Source organism: Oncorhynchus masou, chromosome 6 (assembly GCF_036934945.1).
Source record: "Oncorhynchus masou masou isolate Uvic2021 chromosome 6, UVic_Omas_1.1, whole genome shotgun sequence".
In the NCBI taxonomy this organism is placed as follows: Eukaryota; Metazoa; Chordata; class Actinopteri; order Salmoniformes; family Salmonidae; genus Oncorhynchus; species Oncorhynchus masou.
Genome location: NC_088217.1, coordinates 31,554,999 through 31,577,216, shown reverse-complemented (window position 1 = coordinate 31,577,216; position 22,218 = coordinate 31,554,999). Strand labels below are relative to the sequence as shown.

Here is a 22,218-nt window from a genome sequence, read left to right as displayed (position 1 = left end):
ATTAAAACTGTTGAGAAGCCTTTTTGTCCTAGACTTGGCACTCCGGTACCGCTTGCCATGCGGTAGTAGAGAGAACAGTCTATGACTGGGGTGGCTGGGGTCTTTGACAATTTTTAGGGCCTTCCTCTGACACCGCCTGGTGTAGAGGTCCTGGATGGCAGGCAGCTTAGCCCCAGTGATGTACTGGGCCGTACGCACTACCCTCTGTACATACATTTATTTATTTTATAGTCCTAGTTAAATTCTCTATCATCAATAATGTTTTTTCATGATTATAGTATTTATTATTATTTTATTTAAGATTTGCTGTGTGCCCCTGATATCACTTTAAACCGTATTAGTTTGTTATAGTTCACCAATAAAGAAAATAGCCCCTTTGTAAAATTAAACCACATTCAGAAATGGTCATAATTTCTTTGGCGGTAAAACAATTTATGTTTATGTTTTTAAATTTTATTTAACCTTTATTTAACGAGGCAGGTCAGTTAAGAACAAATTCTTACTTAAGAACAAATTCTTACTTACAATGACGGCCTACCGGGGAACAGTGGGTTAACTGCCTTGTTCAGGGGCAATTAAAAAAGTACATGAGCTTAACTAGTATGTTTTACTAATAGTCAAACATGTCCTTTTTATCATAGAATATAACTTTTTTTTAAATAAGTTAAGTTAGGAGGTCCAAAAGGCTCAACTCCATTTGATGCACAAAAAAAAATCATTTCAGACTCACTTGATAGAACACAAACAATTTATTTCAAATAAATAAGAGATACATACAGTATGTACTTTAAATGCAAATAAGGGAATGATGTTTTCTATGAAATGTTCAGTAGGTTTAAGGATTGAAAACCAAGACGTTTACAGTACAAGCAGAAGCCAACTTTGTAAAAAGTAAAATAAAAGAATACTGCCATTTGTGATGTGCACAAGGAACAGAGTTTCAGGTAGATTGATAATTAAGGCAGGTCACCCTCTTTATGCAATAGGTTCTAAAATACATTGAATAATCCAGATAGATCAAAGCAGGATTCATGGAATTGCTCTCCCAAGTCTGAGTGTGTGTAATCCATTTTCTCCATCCTATTTTGCAATGAAGAAGACGTCCGCCTACCACTCAAAAAGTACAGACAGAGTAATTACGCAGGAACATTTTTGCCAAAGTACACCACAATCTTCATAGAAATACATTTGGATGTTTGTGTTCATCCTAGAAGAAAATGGTAGCTAGTTTATTGAGTTGCCTTCTGTAAAATTAAGTAAGTAAACATTTACAGCATGACAGATATGGCAGTTGTCATTTCACAAACTGTGTAATAATTGAAACGTACTGTGTGTGTGACCTAAAGGATGGTGTGATACAACAGACATGAGCAACATAGCACAGGAGACATCCTATATGTCAATATGTGCAAAGCAATGCAAGAGGAGAGTAGCTTTACCTTCAGGCTGACAAAATTAATAAGAAATGTCACTGTCTTGGTCAGTATTCACAATCCAAACCACCATCTGATTGACACAAAGTCTGTGGCATGGGAGGCCTATGTTAATGGACTTTAAGTCCATGGTGAGGAGAACACAGCTCTCTCCTCTCCTTGGTTGGGTGTGACAGACAGTCAGTGCTTAATTTTTCATTTACCATCTCCTGTCCTCCTCCACGGACCAAATATGTAAATCCATCAGTCTGAAAACACAATCAATGGATGACTCACTCTGAACTGTGACAGGACATTTGCCTGTAAGTGGAGACGTTCAACATGTCCCCAAATAAATCTCCATCTGTACAACAATCAATTGTTCAATTTACTCTTGACAAACCATGTCTGAGACGAAATATAAAAATCAGTGCAATAGTTTTAGTTGAGCCTCCCCCGGAGCGGGACAACAGTAGGGGAAGGAGAAATGTGGGTTTGGGGCGGTGGTGGAGGGTGTGTGTGAGGGGTTTACAGTTCTGACTGGGGGGGGTACCATTGTGGGAAGTGAGGGCGTCTCATGTGGTGGAGGTTTGTGTGACGCTCCTCTGGCTACTGGTGCTCTTGATAACGTAGGTGGAGGAGTTGCTTTTGCGGCTGGAGTCGTTGTCACGCTCGCAGTGGCACTGGGATGACTTGAGGTAGCGGGCCGAGCAGCACACAAAGTTCTGCTTCAGGTCTGAGAACAGGTGGCCCGCAAAGCACATGTAGATCCACGGGTTACAGCAACTGTTCAGACTGGCCAGCAGCATGGAGATGATGAAGGGCATGGCTGGGGAAACAAGACACACACACACACTTAGATTTTTATTGATTGCAAGTTGCCAATACATTAGGATGTCCTGCAGCATTAGGATGTCCTGCAGCATTAGGACGTCCTGCAGCATTAGGACATCCTGCAGCATTAGGACATCCTGCAGCATTAGGACATCCTGCAGCATTAGGACGTCCTGCAGCATTAGGATGTCCTGCAGCATTAGGATGTCTTGCAGCATTAGGACATCCTGCAGCATTAGGACATCCTGCAGCATTAGGACGTCCGGCAGCATTAGGATATCCTGCAGCATTAGGGTGTCCTGCAGCATTAGGATATCCTGCAGCATTAGGATGTCCTGCAGCATTAGGATGTCCTGCAGCATTAGGACGTCCTGCAGCATTAGGGTGTCCTGCAGCATTAGGGTGTCCTGCAGCATTAGGATATCTTGCAGCATTAGGACGTCCGGCAGCATTAGGATATCCTGCAGCATTAGGGTGTCCTGCAGCATTAGGGTGTCCTGCAGCATTAGGATGTCCTGCAGCATCAGGATGTCCTGCAGCATTAGGACTTCCTGCAGCATTAGGACGTCCTGCAGCATTAGAATGTCCTGCAGCTAGTAAAGTAGTTACTCTGTAATTCCATTGCTTTGTAGCTTACTTTGAGCCACAAAATGACACAACTTAAATCTCAATCTCAAAACTCAATACATTTCTTCTCTCATATTCATAACCTTACTCTTGGATAGATGTGAGGTAGGGAAGGATATGAATGAATGCATCTTGGCATTGGATCGATTATCTTTTCACTGAGGCATGACAGGTGGTTGAGTCCCAGAGACACCACAAGGGGCACTAAGCAGCAGTCAAACAGACAAACACATTCTAACACTGACACACAGCTTTTTTGATCTAACTCTGTTAGGCAAAGCCAGAGCTTCCATGTTTGGAAGTATTTACCAGTAATAATAATGGTCCAAATGTAAATTAATGTTCTGTATATGCTACAGTACATTCAATATGGGTCCTGTGTGGCTCAGTCGGTAGAGCATGGCGCTTGCAACGCCAAGCGTCGTGGGTTCGATTCCCACTGGGACCACCCATATGTAAAAGTAGTGGCCCCAGCCGACTTGTAAGTCGCTTTGGACAAAAGCGTCTGCTAAATGGGATATATTATTATTAATATATACTGTATGCCATGTTAAATAGCATTCAGTATATTGGGCTCCTGAGGGGCGCATTGGTCTAAGACTTTGCATCTCAGTGCTAGAGGTGTCACTACAGACACCCTGGTTCAAATCCAGGCTGTATCACAACTGGCTGTGATTGACAGACCCATAGGGCGGTGCACAATTGGCCCAGCATCATCCAGGTTTGGCCGGTGTAGGCAGTCATTGTAAATAAGAATTTGTTCTTAACTGACTTGCCTAGTTAAAAAAATGTCTTGCCAGATCATGTCTATAAAAATGTTTTATGGCTTTGTAAACGGTGGAGCACGGGTGAGAATGGGGCCAAGGAAGGAATTATGATGATAAATAACCTTTGGTAGATTAGCCGTTTACCAGGAGACGATCAATCACACTAAACTGGCAAATTAGAATCTTTCCCTTGATTCATAAATCTGTTGTCCGGTGCTGTATTGACTGGTGGCCACGTTTTAGGCTCTTTAGCACATTCATAAAGGCTGACACAACATCAAACTATTTTATTTCCTCTTCTAAGAAAGACAATTATTTACAATCATCTGAGTTTAATATCAAGACTGCACTTCAGATGATTCCCTGCCAGAGAAGATAAGCAGTAGAATTCCAAAACAAGACTCTGTTTTGGCCCTCCGCCAACCACTGACCTGGCTATCTGATGCAATACACTATTAATTCCTTAAATGGAAGCGAGTACAATAACTCTCTATTTAGTATCTGATCACATGATTGTTTGAGTCGACACAACTGAAAAGGAATTCCGTGTTTTAATAAAAAGGCATATCTAACATTATATTTAATAACACTTTACTAAGGCCTCCACAGTGCTAGCTGTGCCCCTAGAGATTCTGAGTTTGAGTCCAGGCTCTGTCGCAGCTGTCTGTGACCGGAAGACCTATGGGGCGGTGCACAATTGGCCCGGCGTTGTCCGGGTTAGGAGAGGGTTTGGCCGGCAGAGATGTCTTTGTCCCATCGTGTATGCACAGTGGTGCAGCTGGCTTCCAGGTTAAGTGGGCATTGTGTCAAGAAGCAGTGCGGCTTGGTTGGGTTGAGTTTCAGAGGATGCACGGCTCTCGACCTTTGCCTCTCCCGAGTCTGTACAGGAGTTGCAATTGGATACCATGAAATTGGAGGAGAAAAGGGGGTAAAAAATAAAATAAATAAAAAACGTTACTTTTCGAATGACAATAACAATAATGAGGCTTGGTGTCTCAAAAGCTTCTTTAAATGCAGGGAGGAGCATACCATGGCCATGGTGACAAGGCAGACTTGTGGAGGAAATGAAGATTCATTACATACTCAAATGTTTATTAGGCATACTGATTTTTATTTAAATAATTGTCCATTGTTACATGCTAGTATTTGTTACTGGTACAAACTTTTTGGGTGCGACCGCAGTATGTGACCTCCTGTGTTTGCGATCGGCAGGAATTTAGCTATGTGGGAATTACTGGGAGGAACAGAGAATGGTGGCAATATCAGCTATCTTGATCTACACAGAAGAGCTAAATTACTTTTAACAACTCTGTTCCCTGCATATCTGCAGTCTCTCTTACTATAGAATTTCTACCACAGAATGCTGATTGATGGAGTCACTGCCAGTCAGCATCACACAGCAGAGCAGAGGGTGAGGCAACTTGGGGAGTATGAAGGCTGTACACTCAGGTATGGATGGGCATGGACACAACTCATAGATGGGATGCTGCAGATCAGCATCTGATAATCAATATTGCAACAACATAGGCAGCAAACTTTGTCTTGGTCAAAAAATGTTACGGTTTAGCCAGTTTTCTTCATTATGTTGCCATTCAAAACAAATTACAATATAGTGCTAAACCCACAGGAACAAGCTCAAAATACCCACATGAAATAATACTACAGTACTGTAGTATTACTATATGTATATATTATACAGTGAGTGTACAAAACATTAAGAACACCTTCCTAATATTGAGTTGTACCCCCAGGAGGTCACATACATAGCTTTCACCTGCATTTCACGGTAAGGTCTGTTGTATTCGGCGCATGTGACAAATAACACTTGATTTCATTTGACTTGATTCACCTGGTTAGTCTATGTTTTGTACACTGTGTGTGTGTGTGTGTGTGTGTGTGTGTGTGTGTGTGTGTGTGTGTGTGTGTGTGTGTGTGTGTGTGTGTGTGTGTGTGTGTGTGTGTGTGTGTGTGTGTGTGTGTGTGTGTGTGTGTGTGTGTGTGTGTGTGATTATGTATTTACATGTGTGCACTCTAGAGTGTGTTTGTTTATATGAGTATGAGAAGGTAATCAAGTCCTAAATCCCTTAAATTTCAGCTATGGTACCATTGTGTAGAAAGAGGGAAGAAGTACAGGTCCACATGAAGCTTCAATCAATGATATGGCTGTGGGTTGCTGTGTTTGGGAATCATGTTTCTGCTGAGTTCACCCCTTTTCAGGGAAAGCAGGAAACAGAGAACTTGAACTTTTGTGTTTGCAGTTTGATTTTATTGCGAGAGTGGTGGAAAATTATCTTATTTGAGCCCATCTCTGGGGAGCCAATGTATAGCGGTTTTCTAGGAGGAAAAACACCACTGACAACCATTCTGTACTAACGGATGTTTTCAATTCATAGTTTAGCTTCTCTGTGGCAAGAAAAGGAAGCTATGGGTTATTTTAGCTCTATCAAGGGGTATGTCAAATAATCTGCTCTGTAATAAAGTGTCATGACTTAAATCCTACATTATAGTTTCATCAGAATAGTATTACAAGTGTGTCTTGATAGGTTGTTATCTGAATGTGAATAGGTGTAATGCTGACATCATTATCTGCCATGTTGGAGGTAATAGGCAGTGTGATGTGGTCCTTATCAAGCACTAGCAAAATACTGCATGTGTTACTAATGGCCTCCTCAGTAATAGCCATTAGTCTGTACGGCTGTCTGGGCTCACTGCTGGCTGTGGTGCTGCTAGCTAATGGATACCTTATCTCTCCATAGCCACATGCAGCCAGGTTCTCTTACATAATGGCTGCTTTCAAATAGTTTATAAGCTACTTTCTTTCCATTTTAAAGCCAATATATTATGGATTTTCCAATTATATTTTATGGAAACATATAGTGAAAATGAACTATTTGCACCATGTTGCATCCCATGCCCAATATGGCAATACAACTGCATTGGCCTTACTGCTGTTAGCCCATAGAAACTCAACAAATAAAAGATTCACAACATAGAACAACAGATAGTCTAACGTGCGCTCTGGGAGTCGGGAAGCAAGTTCAGGGAGTGAATCATTTAATCAATAAATGGAACATAATACAAAACAAGAAACACGAACAACGCACAGACATGAAACTCAAACAACAACACCTGGGGAAGGAACCAAAGAGAGTGACATAAATAGGGCAGGTAATCTAGGAGGTGATGGAGTCTAGGTGAATGTCATTAGGCGCTGATGCGTGTGACGATGGTGGCAGGTGTGCGCAATAATCAGCAGCCTGGTAGCCTAGAGGCCGGAGAGGGAGCACACGTGACAGTACCCCCTCCTGGCACGGGGCTCCAGCCGCAGGACACCAAGCAAAGGGACGATCCCGGGGAACAGGAGCGGAACGATTGCCTCCGCTGAGGAGCAGAAACCTGACAAATCCGGCTGAGGCGTGAGATCCTGATGACCCAGCTGAAAACTCCCTGGTTGCATCGGTTGAGGCACGGGAACCTTTTCACCCAGCTGAGGCATGGAAGCCTATCGATCCCACTAAGGTATGGAAACCTGTCGATCCAGCTGAGGCAGGGGAACCCATCGAACCCGCCGAGGCATGGGAACCTGTCAAGCCAGCTGAAGTATGAGAGTCCGACGAACCACCTGAGGCCTCCCTGGTAGCTCCGGTACTGACACCCGAACCCGACATCACCTCCAACACAAAAACAAAAAAAAACACCCCCTGATGCTTCCCTTTGGTGAGGCGTTATTCTGTAACGTGTGCGCTAGGAGTCGGGAAGCAAGTCCAGGGAGTGAATTATTTAATCAATAAACATAAGCACACGTGACATAGTCAAAAATAAAACAAAGGGAAGTTGGTTTTAAGGTGTCTGTTCTATATAAGAAAGATCAGGTAATAATTATTTATTATTTTTCCCATACAAAATATTTGGGGGCACTAAACCACTTCCATATATACTGTACTTCATTCAGATGAGTCTTGTAAGGCTGGTGCAAAAAAAGTCTCATCTTTCCATCGAGTGGTCATATTCATCTGTAGGCCAAACCGTTCTGACACTACAGACGTTTCCGTGACAAGAACGATTTTGGGATGTCTCATGGTTTGACAAACACAGCTGTAGCTTGGCAACCTTCCAACGCATACGGTTGAAGGCTGCCATTGGCGGATGCGGTGGATTGAGACGCAGCCCATGCAAAAACTGTTATCTCTTGCTTAAACAGGTGGATTGAGACGCAGCTCATGCAAAAACTGTTATCGCTAGCTTAAACAGGTGGATTTTTATTTTTTATTTTATTATGCTAATTATATTATATGGGGGAGCGGACATCTACTCTACTTTAAAAAAAGATAACTTTGGCTGAGAATTGTTATTTCTATAGTTTTCCATACACTTGTAATGCAAGATTGTTTGGGGATTCGAATAACTGTTTACCACCTCCTTTTATTTCCTGGTGTTTGTCTTGAAATGTTGGGAAATAATTTCTGATGCTGCTGCTGTGGGAATCAGAAGGGAACAGAACAGAAGAGAGCAGTTGTGTTGAATATTATTATTTGACCCTGCTGGTCATCTATGAACATTTGAACATCTTGGCCATGTTCTGTTATAATCTCCACCGGCACAGCCAGAGGAGGACTGGCCACCCCACATAGCCTGGTTCCTCTCTAGGTTTCTTCCTAGGTTCTGGCCTTTCTAGGGAGTTTTTCCTAGCCACCATGCTTCTACACCTGCATTGCTTGCTGTTTGGGGTTTTAGGCTGGGTTTCTGTACAGCACTTTGAGATATCAGCTGATGTAAGAAGGGCTTTATAAATACATTGGATTTGAATACATAGTGTTGTTCTGTACCTCTGAAGTATTTCCAATGGATGGATGGTCTCACTTTGATTTACCATGCTCCTTAGCTGTTTACAGCAATACAGCTAAAATGATATATTATACCTCTTCAAAGGATAGAACATAAACAACATGGCAACCCCAAACAGTAGGCCATCTACTGTATTTAGTTCAGCGCAGATTGTCCAATCTCCCTCCCCTGCATACCAGAATCTGAATGTGGATAGGCCTGGCTAATGGGACACAGTATGTAAAGTGTGATTGATCAAGTGTGCCAATAATTACATATAGAGGGTTGGAGGATTCTAAATTAAAACCAAAAGCCACCTCATGGGTCTCCCGGAGGTAGCCAGCACAGGTATTGAACCTCCATCTATAGCAATGCATTTTGAACTCAAATGCAGTATCTTAGACAGCTGCGCCACTCGAGAGGCCCAATCCACAATGTATCAAAATACATATATTCAGTCAACACACATATTTTAAGAATATCATGGAATATAATTGAACATTTTTGTTTCTCCATGCTTGTCTCAGAGAAATGCGAAACGGTACTGAAATAGTCATCCACAGCGGGTCGGCTTTATATAACGATATTTGAGATGATTATATATATTTTTTAAACGACAGTGAGTGATTGTAATCTGAAATATAATATTTATAAAGTCCAAAATATAGCCCTGCTAATAGCCATAATGGCGATGTACAATGTGACCATGTGTGTTTGAAAGAGTATTTTCCAGTAAGCAACCATTTGTTAACCTTCATTAGACAACATTGTTCTGATATTTTTCTAATTCAGTGATATTTATTCACAAATAAACATTGGCATTTTGAAAGAGTATTTTTATCATTATTTTATTAACGAAAGCATAAATATGATGATGAAGAAATACAGTACTGTACAGTACATGTTTTTACATTTGTATAATAAAGCATTAAAGGATTTTGAAGATATAAGCCACCTGCATTTATTTATTAGGCTATAGCAGAACAGCAGAACGGTCCAGACGGCCCTTGCTGTGCCTAGTGAGCAGTTGGTCAAGTTCTGTTGTCAGAAGAGGAATAGAAATGTCAGGGTGAACCGACGACCTGATGAACCCACCAGGTATGTTGACTCTGCCTGTTGGAGGTGGAGTTCCAGGGCTCACAAGTGTGTCTGGCATGGATCCTCGCCCTCTTCAACGTGTCATTCTCCGCCTGATGCTGATGCCGCCTGGCTCTGGACCAATGCATCAGCTGTCGCCCATATCTCTGCCCACAGATAATGTTTCTCTTTCTGCTGGTCTGTCTTCAATGACTCGATCTCGGTCTTCAAAGTTTGAATCGGATCCATGTGCACCTTCATCAGATGAGCAGAATGCTACTGCCCTGAGCCCCCTTCGATTACAGTGGCCTATGATAGAAACGGTTGACCAATTAAGAATTAAAAGTGACTCCAACATACAAATGCTGCGTATAAATTTTAAGAATCTAACAAAACGAGCCGTTTTCTTGGCAACCATGTGTTTTTTCGGTACGGTCCATTGTCCAGCGGTTTGCTACCCAGTAGGGCGGGGTAGGGGTCCACCACCCCTCCCTTCCTCCTCCCCATTTCCCCATGGTGTAGGTCCGTCTTCTGTGCACGGCTCTGTGGCCCATCCCGTGCCCCCTGCCCTCGTGCCTTGAACCTTGCCCGCCCGTACATAATTCTAAATTAATAATAATAATCGCTTTGTTTAAAAAATAACAATATTTTGGAGATTATTTTGTTTTCAAATAACGTAAAATTAGTGAGAAAAAGGCCATTCTTGAACTTGGGGTGAGACATTGTTACTAATTTGCAAATAAAGCCAGTTTGTTATTTAGAATGATTTCTTTCTGTTTTTAGAGGGAGAGAAACCAACAACCTACAGTCAGCCTTGATCTCCCAGTCAAGGACAGCACCGGGATTGAACCAGCATCTATAGCAACATAGCTTCCGCTGCAATGCAGTGTCTTAGACCTTTGCGCCACTAAGGCACTGTACTGTACAACATGACTGGTCGGGAGTAGGCTACAGTACTACAGAGACACTAACACCTTGGGACCCAAAGCATAATCAGTGCTCTAACACCCCCTTGCGCTGGTCTGGAGCAATGAAGTGGTGACGCAGGGTATTGTACTAAACCACAAATGAAGTCCCACAGCGTAAATTGCAAAACCTTTAGTGGAGCAACCATATTATTGGCTAATGGGGAGGCTATTTTTTAGGGGTGTAGGGTGGAAGCACGGATCTTTACAGGAAACAGACAGACAGGGATTCCCTGTTACGCGGAGACCGTTACTACCCTACACCCATAAAAAAGAGCCTCCAAATTAGCCAATACAGTCGCATACACAGAATTTGTACTACACAAAGTGACTATGACAAACAAGCCGACTATCTGGATGAGCGTTTCAGACAACAGGGTTACCCAGAGGAATGGCTGCATGACGTAAGGGAACGTTATAAAAATATGACCCAGGATGACAGCCTCACGCCCATACCGCCCCGCCCTCCCAACCAAAGCATTCAATACTTCCTTCAATACTCCCCACTTGGTAAACAGTTCGACCACATCATTAAAAAACACTGGCACATCTTGAGCACTGATCCACAACTGGAAAAGATGTTTAAAGAACCATGCACACAACATAATTCAATGGGTGGTGAGGTATGATCTTCCACCTGTGTCACGTAGTGCCTTTCTTAACAATGTGCCCAGTGGTGGGTCTAGCTTCTATGGCTCTCAGGGTGAACCACCCTTCAGCCCCCCACCAACAACAAAGCACCAGTGTGCAGTAACTGTCATTTCTATTCAGACATTTGGAACAACACAAATAATTATTCATAACATTTAAAACTATATAAATATAGAAAATATATACAAAAATAAGACTCGTAAATATCAAAAATAAGTAACAAAGACAAATAGAAACAAATTCCCAAACACTGTCAACCAAGACTCAAGACTAAACCAATTCACCTTGGTGGTGTGCAGACTGGTTTTATATTATTCTTAACCATTTCGCACAACCCAGAAAAAATGCAACAATATGTCTGTGAACAATATTATGAATGAATTGTGGTTTATTTGGTAGCATTTTGTAGTGTGACTGATTTCGCTAATTGCATTAGTACTGTACAAAGTTAGAGGTGCACTATTTCATAGATTCCGCGCTCCCCCTACCTCAGGCTTCCAGTGGGGAGACCTACGGTTAACCTTGGTGTAATGTGTATGCCTTCCGGACAGCTATTATAGGCCAATTTGGTTGGAAAGGAATGTAAACAAAAATGGCATGCAAAACTCGAACTGCCAGCGGCGACCTGTCATTCAGGGCAGAGCCCCACCGGTTTCCAGCTCCACATTTTTAGCAAAAATGAATAAAGTACAATTTGGGCTTGCCTGTTTTGCATGTTATTTTGGCATTAATATGTGTCACATATCAGTTTGAAAACAATGTAAAAAATATATATATTGTTGAATTAATAAAGCTGCATACAAACATGGTCTCTTTTCTGTTTTCTTGAGTAAGGCAGCTCCAAAATGTAGGTGTTTCAGCCTAGCTCAGTGCTTTCTGTGGTGGTGGGGCAAACCAGCAGAAAATACAGAGCGCTGTGCCGTGATTGGCTCTGTCACGCCTGCTCACGCTCTTCGCCCTCTTGTCACACGTATCAGTGATTTATTAGACTCACCTGGACTCAATCACATGTTTATTACCTCCCCTATATTTGTCAGTTCCCTGCTCTGTTCCCCTCTGCTGCATTAATTGTCTTACGTCTGTGTATTACCTGGTTCTGATGCTGTTCCTGTCCTGTTCCATGTCTGTTCCTAATTAAATGTTGACTCCCCGTACCTGCTTCTCTACTCTAGTGTCAGTCCTCACAGGCTCAGTGTTCTGTCACTCATGGGGACACTATGTCACCTCAAAAATTCAAGCCCCCTTGGGTGCTGCCATACATTAGAAGTACCCAACCAAGAAGGCCTAAGGTCATTGGCCACAGATAAAATGACATCAAATCATGTTTTATCTACATTAGCTTTGATTGGACTGATCATGTCAACATCATACTTTAAAAATCTTAGCTAGCAGTCATCATCATGAATCAAGTCGACAATCTACTGGCAAATCATTTTTAATCCTTGTCATATGAAGAGAAATAATGAATAGAAATTATAGATCAAATGTATTGGTGCTCATTGGCCATTGGACATAAACATTAACACACAACAAGTAGGAAATCGCAACTTCAACAATGTGTGGTTTGGAAGGAATCAGTGGCTCACTGCAAGCATTGCAAAGCAATCACTAGCCTGCTGTTCAGTGGAGTGGCTGTGTGGTCCCAAGTCTAAGATAAAGGGTCTATTTTCCTAGTTTAAAATTATAAACATTCAACATTGGCCATGCTGTCAATGAAGCATGATTTGTGCTGCACGCAAAACAACTGTTAACTCAGAACTGCAAAATCTGACTTTAGTGAGTTCAAGATAACTGAGAACTCGGGGAAAAACAAGCCACGACTGGAAAAATATGTTTTAAACTTTTTTTTAAACTCAGAATTGTAAATTGGGAACTCGGGCCTCTTTCTAGAGCTATGACCTGAAGATCACTGACATCATCATGATTCAAACTTTTTTTCTGCGAGTTCCCAGTTCTCCTGAAAGCACCATAAATCCAGAGAATGCCAGGCTTTGATGACAAAATTTGCCCACAAAAGGACCACCGCACCAGCTTCCTGTTCAAGTGAGCACAGCACACCATGGTGGGTCCAAAAATGTATTGTATGTTTCTGCATAAATGATGTTATATGCCAGAGGGATATGTGTACTGTAGCTAAGAAAGTAATACTTGGTCTATGTTATGTAGCAAGCTGTTAGTAGCCCATGTGCCTCACTCTAATAATTTGGTTTATTTTCACCTCTTAAAATGTTGCTTACTGTTCTGACTTGGTGGTGCACATGTAGCCTATAACCTGTTTTTGAGAAATGTAATCATCAAATCAAATCAAATTGTATTGGTCACATAAACATGGTTAGCAGATGTTAATGTGAGTGTAGTGAAATGCTTGTGCTTCTAGTTCCGACCATGCTGTAATATCTAACAAGTAATCTAACAATTTCACAACAACTACCTTTTACACACAAGTGTAAAGGAATTAATAAGAATATGTACATATCAATATATGGATGAGCGATGGCCAAACGGCAAAGGCAAGATGAGAATATTGTAAGAGCTTTCATTGTTTGCTTATATGCCCCCTTATTTATCTTATGGTTCTGACTTGGTGTACAGGGAGAACACTGTAAGAACGGCCCATGTTCTGAATTCTTTCACTGTTCATTTCAAAAGTGTTGAACAAATAGTTATATTGACTATGTCTGTCCTAGCTCTCTCATTAATTAATCAAAATTACAGATTTCCTCTTATTTGCTTTTCGTCCCCTTATACCATAGTTTGTATATCTCAATTGTCAGTAGAAACCACATTTGTTTAAGCAAGTCAGCCATATCAGCTATGTTTTTTTTAAAGACAGTAAATGAGGCTGAATGAACTGTTTCGCTGCCAGATAAGTCTCTACTGATAGCCAAGTGTAGCAGTGGTAAGGTGTTGGAAATGCTTTTGGGACTCTGCTGTTGGGACAGCTTTATATAGGCCCTAACCGTTTGTGGGCACCGTTTGTTACCGTTATAGTGCAATTAATGTATTGTTTAGTGTTGTGTTGTGCACTGGCTTTGCTGGCATGCATCCCACTTTCTTTTTTTTGCACCACCAAGATTGATATGCTAAAATCGCCACTGCCAACAGCAATAGCATATTTGACGAAAACCAATGAATTAATGAATAACATTGGATGTGGCCATAAAGCGGGTCATTAAGAGATGAATTACAGTGGACTGTCTGCTGCTCCATCCAAGAGCTCTAGGGTGTCGTGCCGTGCCGCTGCCCTGTGTGCTGGACTGAGGAGATGACATGCGTGGCCCCACTCATGCGCACCGATGTGCCTCCCAGGTAACAATAGCTCGCCGTACATGTACATTCAGACTAATGATTAACTGCAGGCAGGCTCGGGAGGTTGGGCCTCAGAAAAGCACGCAAACCACGCAAACCACGCAGGTTACACTCATGAAAGACTGCTTCCAGTTATTTATTTTGGTAGCATGTAAATGATCGTGCGTAGGATAATTTACTTCGCTTCAGTGGAGGGGTGTTATAGCCTAATAAGATCACTGTTGTTCATGTTGTTGTTGTTCGTTACAGAGAGTGAATCAAATGGACGGTGGTGGTGTTTTTTTTGTATTCATAAAACAAACTGTACCAATTCTGGACAACCATTGTCAAATTCAAAACTTTAAAAAAATGAAGGATATGTTGATAGGCCTATATGAAATTAATAAAACGAATAATGTTTTTTTTTCAAATGCAACATTATACCATACATATTCGGATCGTTGCACCCGCGTCTCCACAAGTCACAATACATTTCGATAGGTGGGCAGAGCTTCATTTGCAACATGGTATTTTGGTTGGCAGGAGGAATATAATGAGATACTGCGAAATTATCTAAGCTTACGTTGTCATTTTATCCACTGTCTGTGTGGGCACTGCCTGTGTGGGCGGCTACTCCATATGACGCGTCTAATCTTACAATGGCATACATCCTCTGATGTTCCTCAGGTTGGCCAACATTTCCTGGGTAAAAGTGCAGTGTCCAATATTGTGCGAATTTCATTTGACTGTCAATGGCAAAAGTTGTATAGTGTATCTTTGTATATGTGTATTATCATCGAGGCCTTTTGCTATTCGTAATTATTAAAGTATTTACGTACACCATTACTGGAGCTGTGGGCTGCTCCGGTGCGCAGAATGCCGAAGCCTGATAAATAATACTACACCGCATGCACCATTACGCACGCCGTATGATAAACCCCAAGGCAGAATACGTTCTGAGCGTTTTAAATTAACCATGGACATTCATTGTGGTTTAACTTTAAAATGTACATGTTAATAATTGCTTCAGTCTAGAATTGCGAAGCCCATCGTTAAAGCTCCTATTACGCACATAATCTCACCACTGCATTTTAATGGTTCTTTTCGAGGTGGAGTTTAAATTTACCTTCCCGGGGCGCCGCTGGATCCCAAGCCGTCCACATCTGCACGGTGAAGAAAGGTGTCCAGCAAACAATATACGCCAGGACTATGACAAATGTCATTTTAACGGTGGTTATCTTCGCTTTGGAGATGAGCTTTACACTGCTCACCCGGGCGAGCGCATGGCCTTTCGAAGTCTTCGGGGTGAGGCTTATACACTGGTCCCTCTTGGTTTTCATTCTAAAGTTTTGCCAGATCTTAAAGCTTATTAGCCCATAGCAAAGGCTCAGGATGGCCACTGGTATGATGTAGATGGTAAGGCTAATCCAAGTTATATACGCTTTGGCACCCCAGGGCTCAACGAAGTCACCCCAGCAGTCATACACTCCGGCTCCAACGTCCTTCAGAGAAAATATGTACATCTGTGGGCTGCTGAACAATAGGCTGAGGACCCACGATATAATCACATAGAAGCGGTCCTTTCTCTTGTGCAGGGACCGAAGCGGCTGACAAATCGCCAAACACCTGTCTACGGACATCAAAACAAGCACATAGGTAGAGGCGAACATTCCGACGATTTGAAGGTATTTCACCAACCTGCACAGGATATCGGGTCCATAGAAACGGAAAGTAATGTCCCAGATAAGTTGTGGCAGGACTTGAAATATAGCCACCACCAGATCCGCGATGCTGAGGTGTTTCATGAAGTAGTACATTCGGGACTGGGTGTGCTTGGTGGTGTGGATGGCCACCAGAACGCACAGGTTCCCAGCCAGGGCAAGGAACAGGACCAGGGCGAGCACGGTCACCTCCACTTTAGCCACCTCGTCGTTCCGTTTCAGGGGGTTAGTCTGGTTTCCCCCGGTGGTCCCGTTGCCAAGGGTTGAGTTCCTCCAGGATTTGTTGAATGACCAAAAGTCCTGCTCATTTAATATGGTACTTTCCATTGTGTTGATCGTATCCTCTGCCAGTCTACGTGCGACGCCCAAAATGCAATTGCAGCAATGTTCAGCCACCGTTAAACAGTGGAGGGTTGTTTTAAAGTACCGCGTATTCTTTAGCTCTTCGTCTTAACAGGTGGCAAGGCAAAGCGTCCTAGTGTGGAGCTGTGTTGTTACCTTTTACGCACGTGGGATAATGTAATCGCAATTTTGTGCTGAAGCCTTATTTCTTATTCATATCCGAATAGGATCAGACACTGAAGGAGAGGAAATAGAGGAAACACATAAACACCTTGTTTTCATTCAAAACAATTAAATTATATAATACCAAATTGAAGGGGCAATCTGAGATTGGTGCATCCATTTTTGTAATTTAAAATGAATGCGATTTGGCTACCCGTGGCTCCTAAGAATACACCTTATACATGCCTCATGAGCTTAGTTCAACTGTCGAACCCCATCAGAACCCAACATATATGCTCATTTAATTGTAAACAAACATTTTACAGTAAAAAAATATGGTTAAAACTATCATTTTGATAGCATGGAAGGTCTTTGTATTCTTAGCTCTGTCTGCTTTGTTATTGTTTGAAATGAAGATAGCCCCTTTTAAACGAAAAAGGAATAGAACCAAATAATATGATTTAAGAAATTATTGATAGAAGCTCACCAATGTGTAACACATTGTCTATGCATATTCTTCAGACATCCAAATTATAATTTAACATAGCCTACAAGTAATAAATAGCCTATTATGATGGGTTTTCCTAATGTAAATGTAGACTACTTACATGTGAATCTGCTTAACCCTCTGTCTTGTAAATAGAATACTGGAACGCCACAGTGTTTTCATAAACCAGTGAGCCTCCCTCACTAGTAGCGATCGGAATGGCCAGTATCATGATATTTATACCACTGGTATCCCTGGCCAAGATGACACACGAGAAATGGATTTACACATTATGTCCACTAGGTGTCCATGTGCGCCACTCTTATAGATGATGGCCTAGTACTGAACAATTCACTCCATCTGAAATGAAAACTGTCCTATTTCTGAAAACGAAGTGGTCATCATCATCATCATTTACCCTAGTCGACTAAAATCATATAATGACCAACATAACGAACAATCATAATAAAATGGCTAATTAAATAACTTCACACTAGAAATGAAATATATGGACACTAGCTTTACAGTCGACAGCAGTCGATTTGGCTACAATACAGCCAATCTGTAAATAGCACACCCCACTACCTCATCCCCATATTATTACTTACCCTCTTGCTCTTTTGCATCCCAGTATCTCTACTTGCAAGTCATCATCATCTGCAGATCTATCACTTCATTATTAATGCTACATTGTAATTATTTTAGCCTCTATGGCCTATTTATTGCCTACCTCCCTACCCTTCTACATTTCACACACTGTACATAGATTTTTATATTTTATTTTATTTTGTGTTATTGACTGTATGTCTGTTTATGTGTAACTCTGTGCTGTTGTTTTTTCACACTACTTTTGCTTTATCTTGGCCAGGTCACAGTTGTAAATGAGAACTTGTTCTCAACTGGCCTACCTGGTTAAATAAAGGTGAAATAATTTTTTAAATAAAAAATGGCATGTCTAGTGCAACTTTCCATTTAATTCCATGAATGCCTCTGAAACAATTGTGGAAAAAATGTTATTCCACTGAGCACACATGTTGAATCAATGTTGTTTCCACGTCATTTCAATGAAATTATGTTGAACCAACGTGGAATAGAAGTTTAATTTGTGCCCCAGTTGGTTCTTTCCATCGGCAGCCTGCTGCTCAAGGTAGGTAGGCCTAAATTATTGATCGAATTTAGGATGGTTGTAAATACAAATGCCATGCATAACCTTGAAATGGCATATTTGTCTCATTGATGAGGTTTTACAAAGCCTTTTCGGCACAGAAATCTAAATCAAATCAAATCAAATGTAGTTATATAGCCATTCGTACATCAGCTGATATCTCAAAGTGCTGTACAGAAACCCATCCTAAAAACCCCAAACAGCAAGCAATGCAGGTGTAGAAGCACGGTGGCTAGGAAAAACTCCCTAGAAAGGCCAAAACCTAGGAAGAAACCTAGAGAGGAACCAGGCTATGTGGGGTGGCCAGTCCTCTTCTAGCTGTGCCGGGTGGAGATTATAACAGAACATGGCCAAGAAATCTATTCTGTATGCCTGTGATGAACCACACCGCACTACCCCAGCCACTGAAAGGAATGAGCTCACCTGCATCCGAGTCCCCGGGCCAGTAGACTTCTTCTGAATTCTAAAAGTCAACAAGTTCCCAAAACGAGCCATAAGAAGAACTAAGAAGTATGGGGTTGCTGGATGATTATTGAGGAAGAAGTCGGCCTATGAGATACTATGCAGATAGCCTTAGAAGAGATTACTATGTGTGGACTGACTTGTCTTGGCCTAATCTTAGAACATTATTAGAGGCCTAGTTACTGCTCCTTTGCTTCATGACTGCAGGTCAATTGGCCCACACGCTGATCTTACATGCCATAGTTTCGACACTGCTGCTGCTTTTTATGTCACACACATTAGTTTAAAACATGGCAAAGGTTAAAGGGGCTTATTTTCATAATTAGTGAATGGTGTCGCTTAACAGAACAAAATTAGGAGATCTCCATTGTAGATCACTTATAAGCAGTTGAACTGGCAGCCGTTTTGCACTATTTCACTATGGTTTAAGTCATCAATCTTGCAAGATGGTAACATTTGATTAATGTAGTAGTTTTTTATTGTGAATGAATAATCTTTTTCATACTTTATAATATGTCCATGTATAGTTATATTCTGTTTTAGGAACATCGACCCAAAATATTTCACCTTCTTTATTACTTTACCAAACATATCATTACATTAGTGATAGTCAAAATCTGTTAAATTTGTGAATGTCTAAATCAACATTTGAACATTTAAACATCATTTGTCCCTCCTATAGACAAGGGGAGATGGGCTGGGTTTTGTAATTCTGCAATGTGTCTGCCTCACACGTAAAACAAATGTTTGACTTCCACACAAAATTACTTCTTTACTTATTTTGGGGTCCTGTGTGGCTCAGTCGGTAGAGCATGGCGCTTGCAACGCCAAGCGTCGTGGGTTCAATTCCCGCTGGGGCCACCCATATGTAAAAGTAGTGGCCCCAGCCGACTTGTAAGTCGCTTTGGACAAAAGCGTCTGCTAAATGGGATATATTATTATATTATTATTATTTTAGATTTAAGGAAGTGTGTAATTTGCATGCGTTATTATAGTTATATGAAAGTTATGTATTTAGATCTGCCTGCTCGAACAAATTCAGCGATTGCTTTGCCAAGTTTGTGCAGTGAAGCAGTCGAGCTGGATAAAAGTTTTTCTAAGGAATGCCCATCTAACCTAAAGTTGCAGTGAAGTGATATAAATTGAATTAATGATGCAACCGACCAGCAGAGGGAGGGAAATACACATTTATTAGACAGAGGACGTTTACATGGTCATAGGAAGCATTTTTTTAAGATATACTGAACAAAAATATGAACACAACATGCAACAATGTCAAAGATATTACTGAGTTACCGTTCATAGAAGGAAATCAGACAATTTAAATAAATTAATTAGGCCCTAATCTATGGATTTCACATGACTGCGCAGGGGAGTAGCCATGGGTGGGACTGGGAGGGCATAGGGGAGCCGGGCGCAGCCCATCAGAATACGTTTTTTCCAACAAAAGGTCTTTATTACCCCCCTATGATCCCGTAGGTGAAAAAGCCAGATTTAGAGGTCCTGGGCCGGCATGGCCACATGTGATCTGCGGTTGTGAGGCCAGTTGGAAGTGCTGCCAAATTCTCTAAAACGACAGTGGGCCTATAGCCTTTTACTGACACCACCACAAAGTGCACCTGTGTAATGATCATGCTGTTTAATCAGCTTCCTGACATGCCACACATGTCAGCTGGATGGATTATCCTGGCAAAGGAAAAATGCTCACTAACAGTGATGTAAACATTTGGAAAACGTCTGGGATCTTTTATTTCAGCTGATGAAATATTTTTGTTCAGTATAGTTCATTATAGTTATACCAGTAATTGTGGTAATGAATGATGAATGATGGTGGACCTTACATAAGCTCCCTAACTTGACTCTCCCCACTTTATGCCCCGCTGTAGAATCCTCATTGAGTCTCCAGGGTCAACTTTAAGAAAACTCAATTATGTGACATATATCACTCCCAAAATCTACTGTATCCCACATCCTACCCGGAGCTCATCCCAGTCACTTCTACATTCTCCCACAGATTCCAGTGGCTGTGGAATTCCCACTGACGCAGGGGCCAGCTACGGAGTTAATTATTCTATAGCCCTGATGATGAGGATGGTGATATCACTAACAAAAGGATCACTGGTTGCATAAGCACACCCCGTGGCCCAGACCCTTCTCTTCTCTTCCCCTCTCTGTTAGTCGAGGGACATGGCCAGCAGACCCAGGTTACACATTCTAACAGGATGTGTGTTGTGATTCTACCCTTTAAAGTAACTGTTCTGTGTTTCCAGATTTTTATGAACATAACCCATAATAATTAATTACAATATGAGTGAAATGGTTTTCCTTCCAAAAATGTGTAATTATGTTTAAAAATAGCTTTTCTATGTTAGAATGGTGTGGGTGCACCCTAATAACAGAATGTGAGTAGACCGCTGATTGGCCAGCTCAGTCTATGAGTCAACATGACATGTTCTGTGACGAAATAGCAAGCATTTCTTAAACGGTCTGTTTAAATACAAGTTTGAGGTGGGGTGTTTGAAGTATTTTTTCTCCGATTTATGCTTTGGCCACAAATAGTGGCCCACTCTGACAGCCTCAGCAGAGTCTCTTCAGAGCCTGACTCAGTCTGTTTGTAAAGTCAGGGCCCTAGCCCTCTCGCTCCCAAACCATAGCAGGATGAAACTCCCCGTGGTGTCTGTGGAGTGCCTCTGGGAGAGGTGTTTATTTGGGCTAGCCCAGTCTGAGGGGCACGGCGTGGGCAGGGGTGGTCAACCCTGGCCGCTCCTCAGGGGGAAATGAAACTAACAAGTCCAACAATATCCATCTTTCATTTCAGAGGATTATGTCCTGTTCATATGGAACACAACACAACAAGCGAGGCTGCTGCTGTCCTGTATTTGCATCCAGTGTTAACTGAGCAACCAATTACTAGTAATTCACATTTGTCCTGTCTTCATGATGAAAACACCCATTGTCATAATAGGTGGATCATAATAGGTGGAAATGCTTCTCTATTTCTAGGAGGAGAAAAGATGGAAACAGCTAGAACACAGTGATTCGAGGTGTTATTTTCCTCCACTTTTCATTACAAGTGGAGTCAATGTCAGACCGGAATAATTGGGTTTTCTGAATTCACAATCTTATCGGCAACAGTCCTAAAAAAACCTAAATATTACTGTTTTTTTAGCTCCTTGTTAGTTTGACCAAAGAATACACAGCGGCTTGTCAGGTTCTCTTTCCAATACATATTCAACAAGAAACAGTTTATGTACCCATTGGGTACAGATGTCAATTCAACATTTTTTCCACACTGGTTCAACGTAATTGAATTGAAATAATGTGGAAACAACGTTTCAACCAGTGTGTGCCCAGTGGGTAGTCCCTCTCCTCTTGCAGCTGTGCTGCAGCTTCTTTACCAACTGTATTATTTCATACTTCAGAAATAAGTATAC

At 41.6% G+C, this 22,218-nt stretch overlaps 1 protein-coding gene and 1 non-coding gene across 2 annotated transcripts; one reads left to right on the top strand and one right to left on the bottom strand.

Annotated features, from left to right (window-relative positions):
* Nucleotides 1–748: 748 nt before the first annotated feature.
* Nucleotides 749–17,357, bottom strand: LOC135541071 (isotocin receptor-like). Its single transcript, XM_064967197.1, has 3 exons — nt 17,279–17,357; nt 15,572–16,744; nt 749–2,241 (listed from the first exon to the last, which is right to left on the bottom strand). Exons 2-3 carry the CDS (start codon nt 16,491–16,493, stop codon nt 1,988–1,990), a joined length of 1,176 nt encoding a protein of 391 aa, XP_064823269.1. The 5' UTR covers nt 16,494–16,744; nt 17,279–17,357; the 3' UTR covers nt 749–1,987.
* trnaa-ugc (transfer RNA alanine (anticodon UGC)) lies at nt 3,246–3,321 on the top strand. The gene has a single exon. It is a non-coding gene; the product is annotated as a tRNA-Ala (tRNA).
* Nucleotides 17,358–22,218: the final 4,861 nt, after the last annotated feature.

What these genes read in the sequence shown, in the direction of transcription:
- LOC135541071 (XM_064967197.1), bottom strand. Translation starts at nt 16,493, where the DNA reads ATGGAAAGTACCATATTAAATGAGCAGGACTTTTGGTCATTCAACAAA. An exon ending in TCCAGCGGCGCCCCGGGAAG is followed by an intron (nt 2,242 to 15,571) that starts GTAAATTTAAAC and finishes TTGTTTCCCCAG; the next exon opens with CCATGCCCTTCATCATCTCC.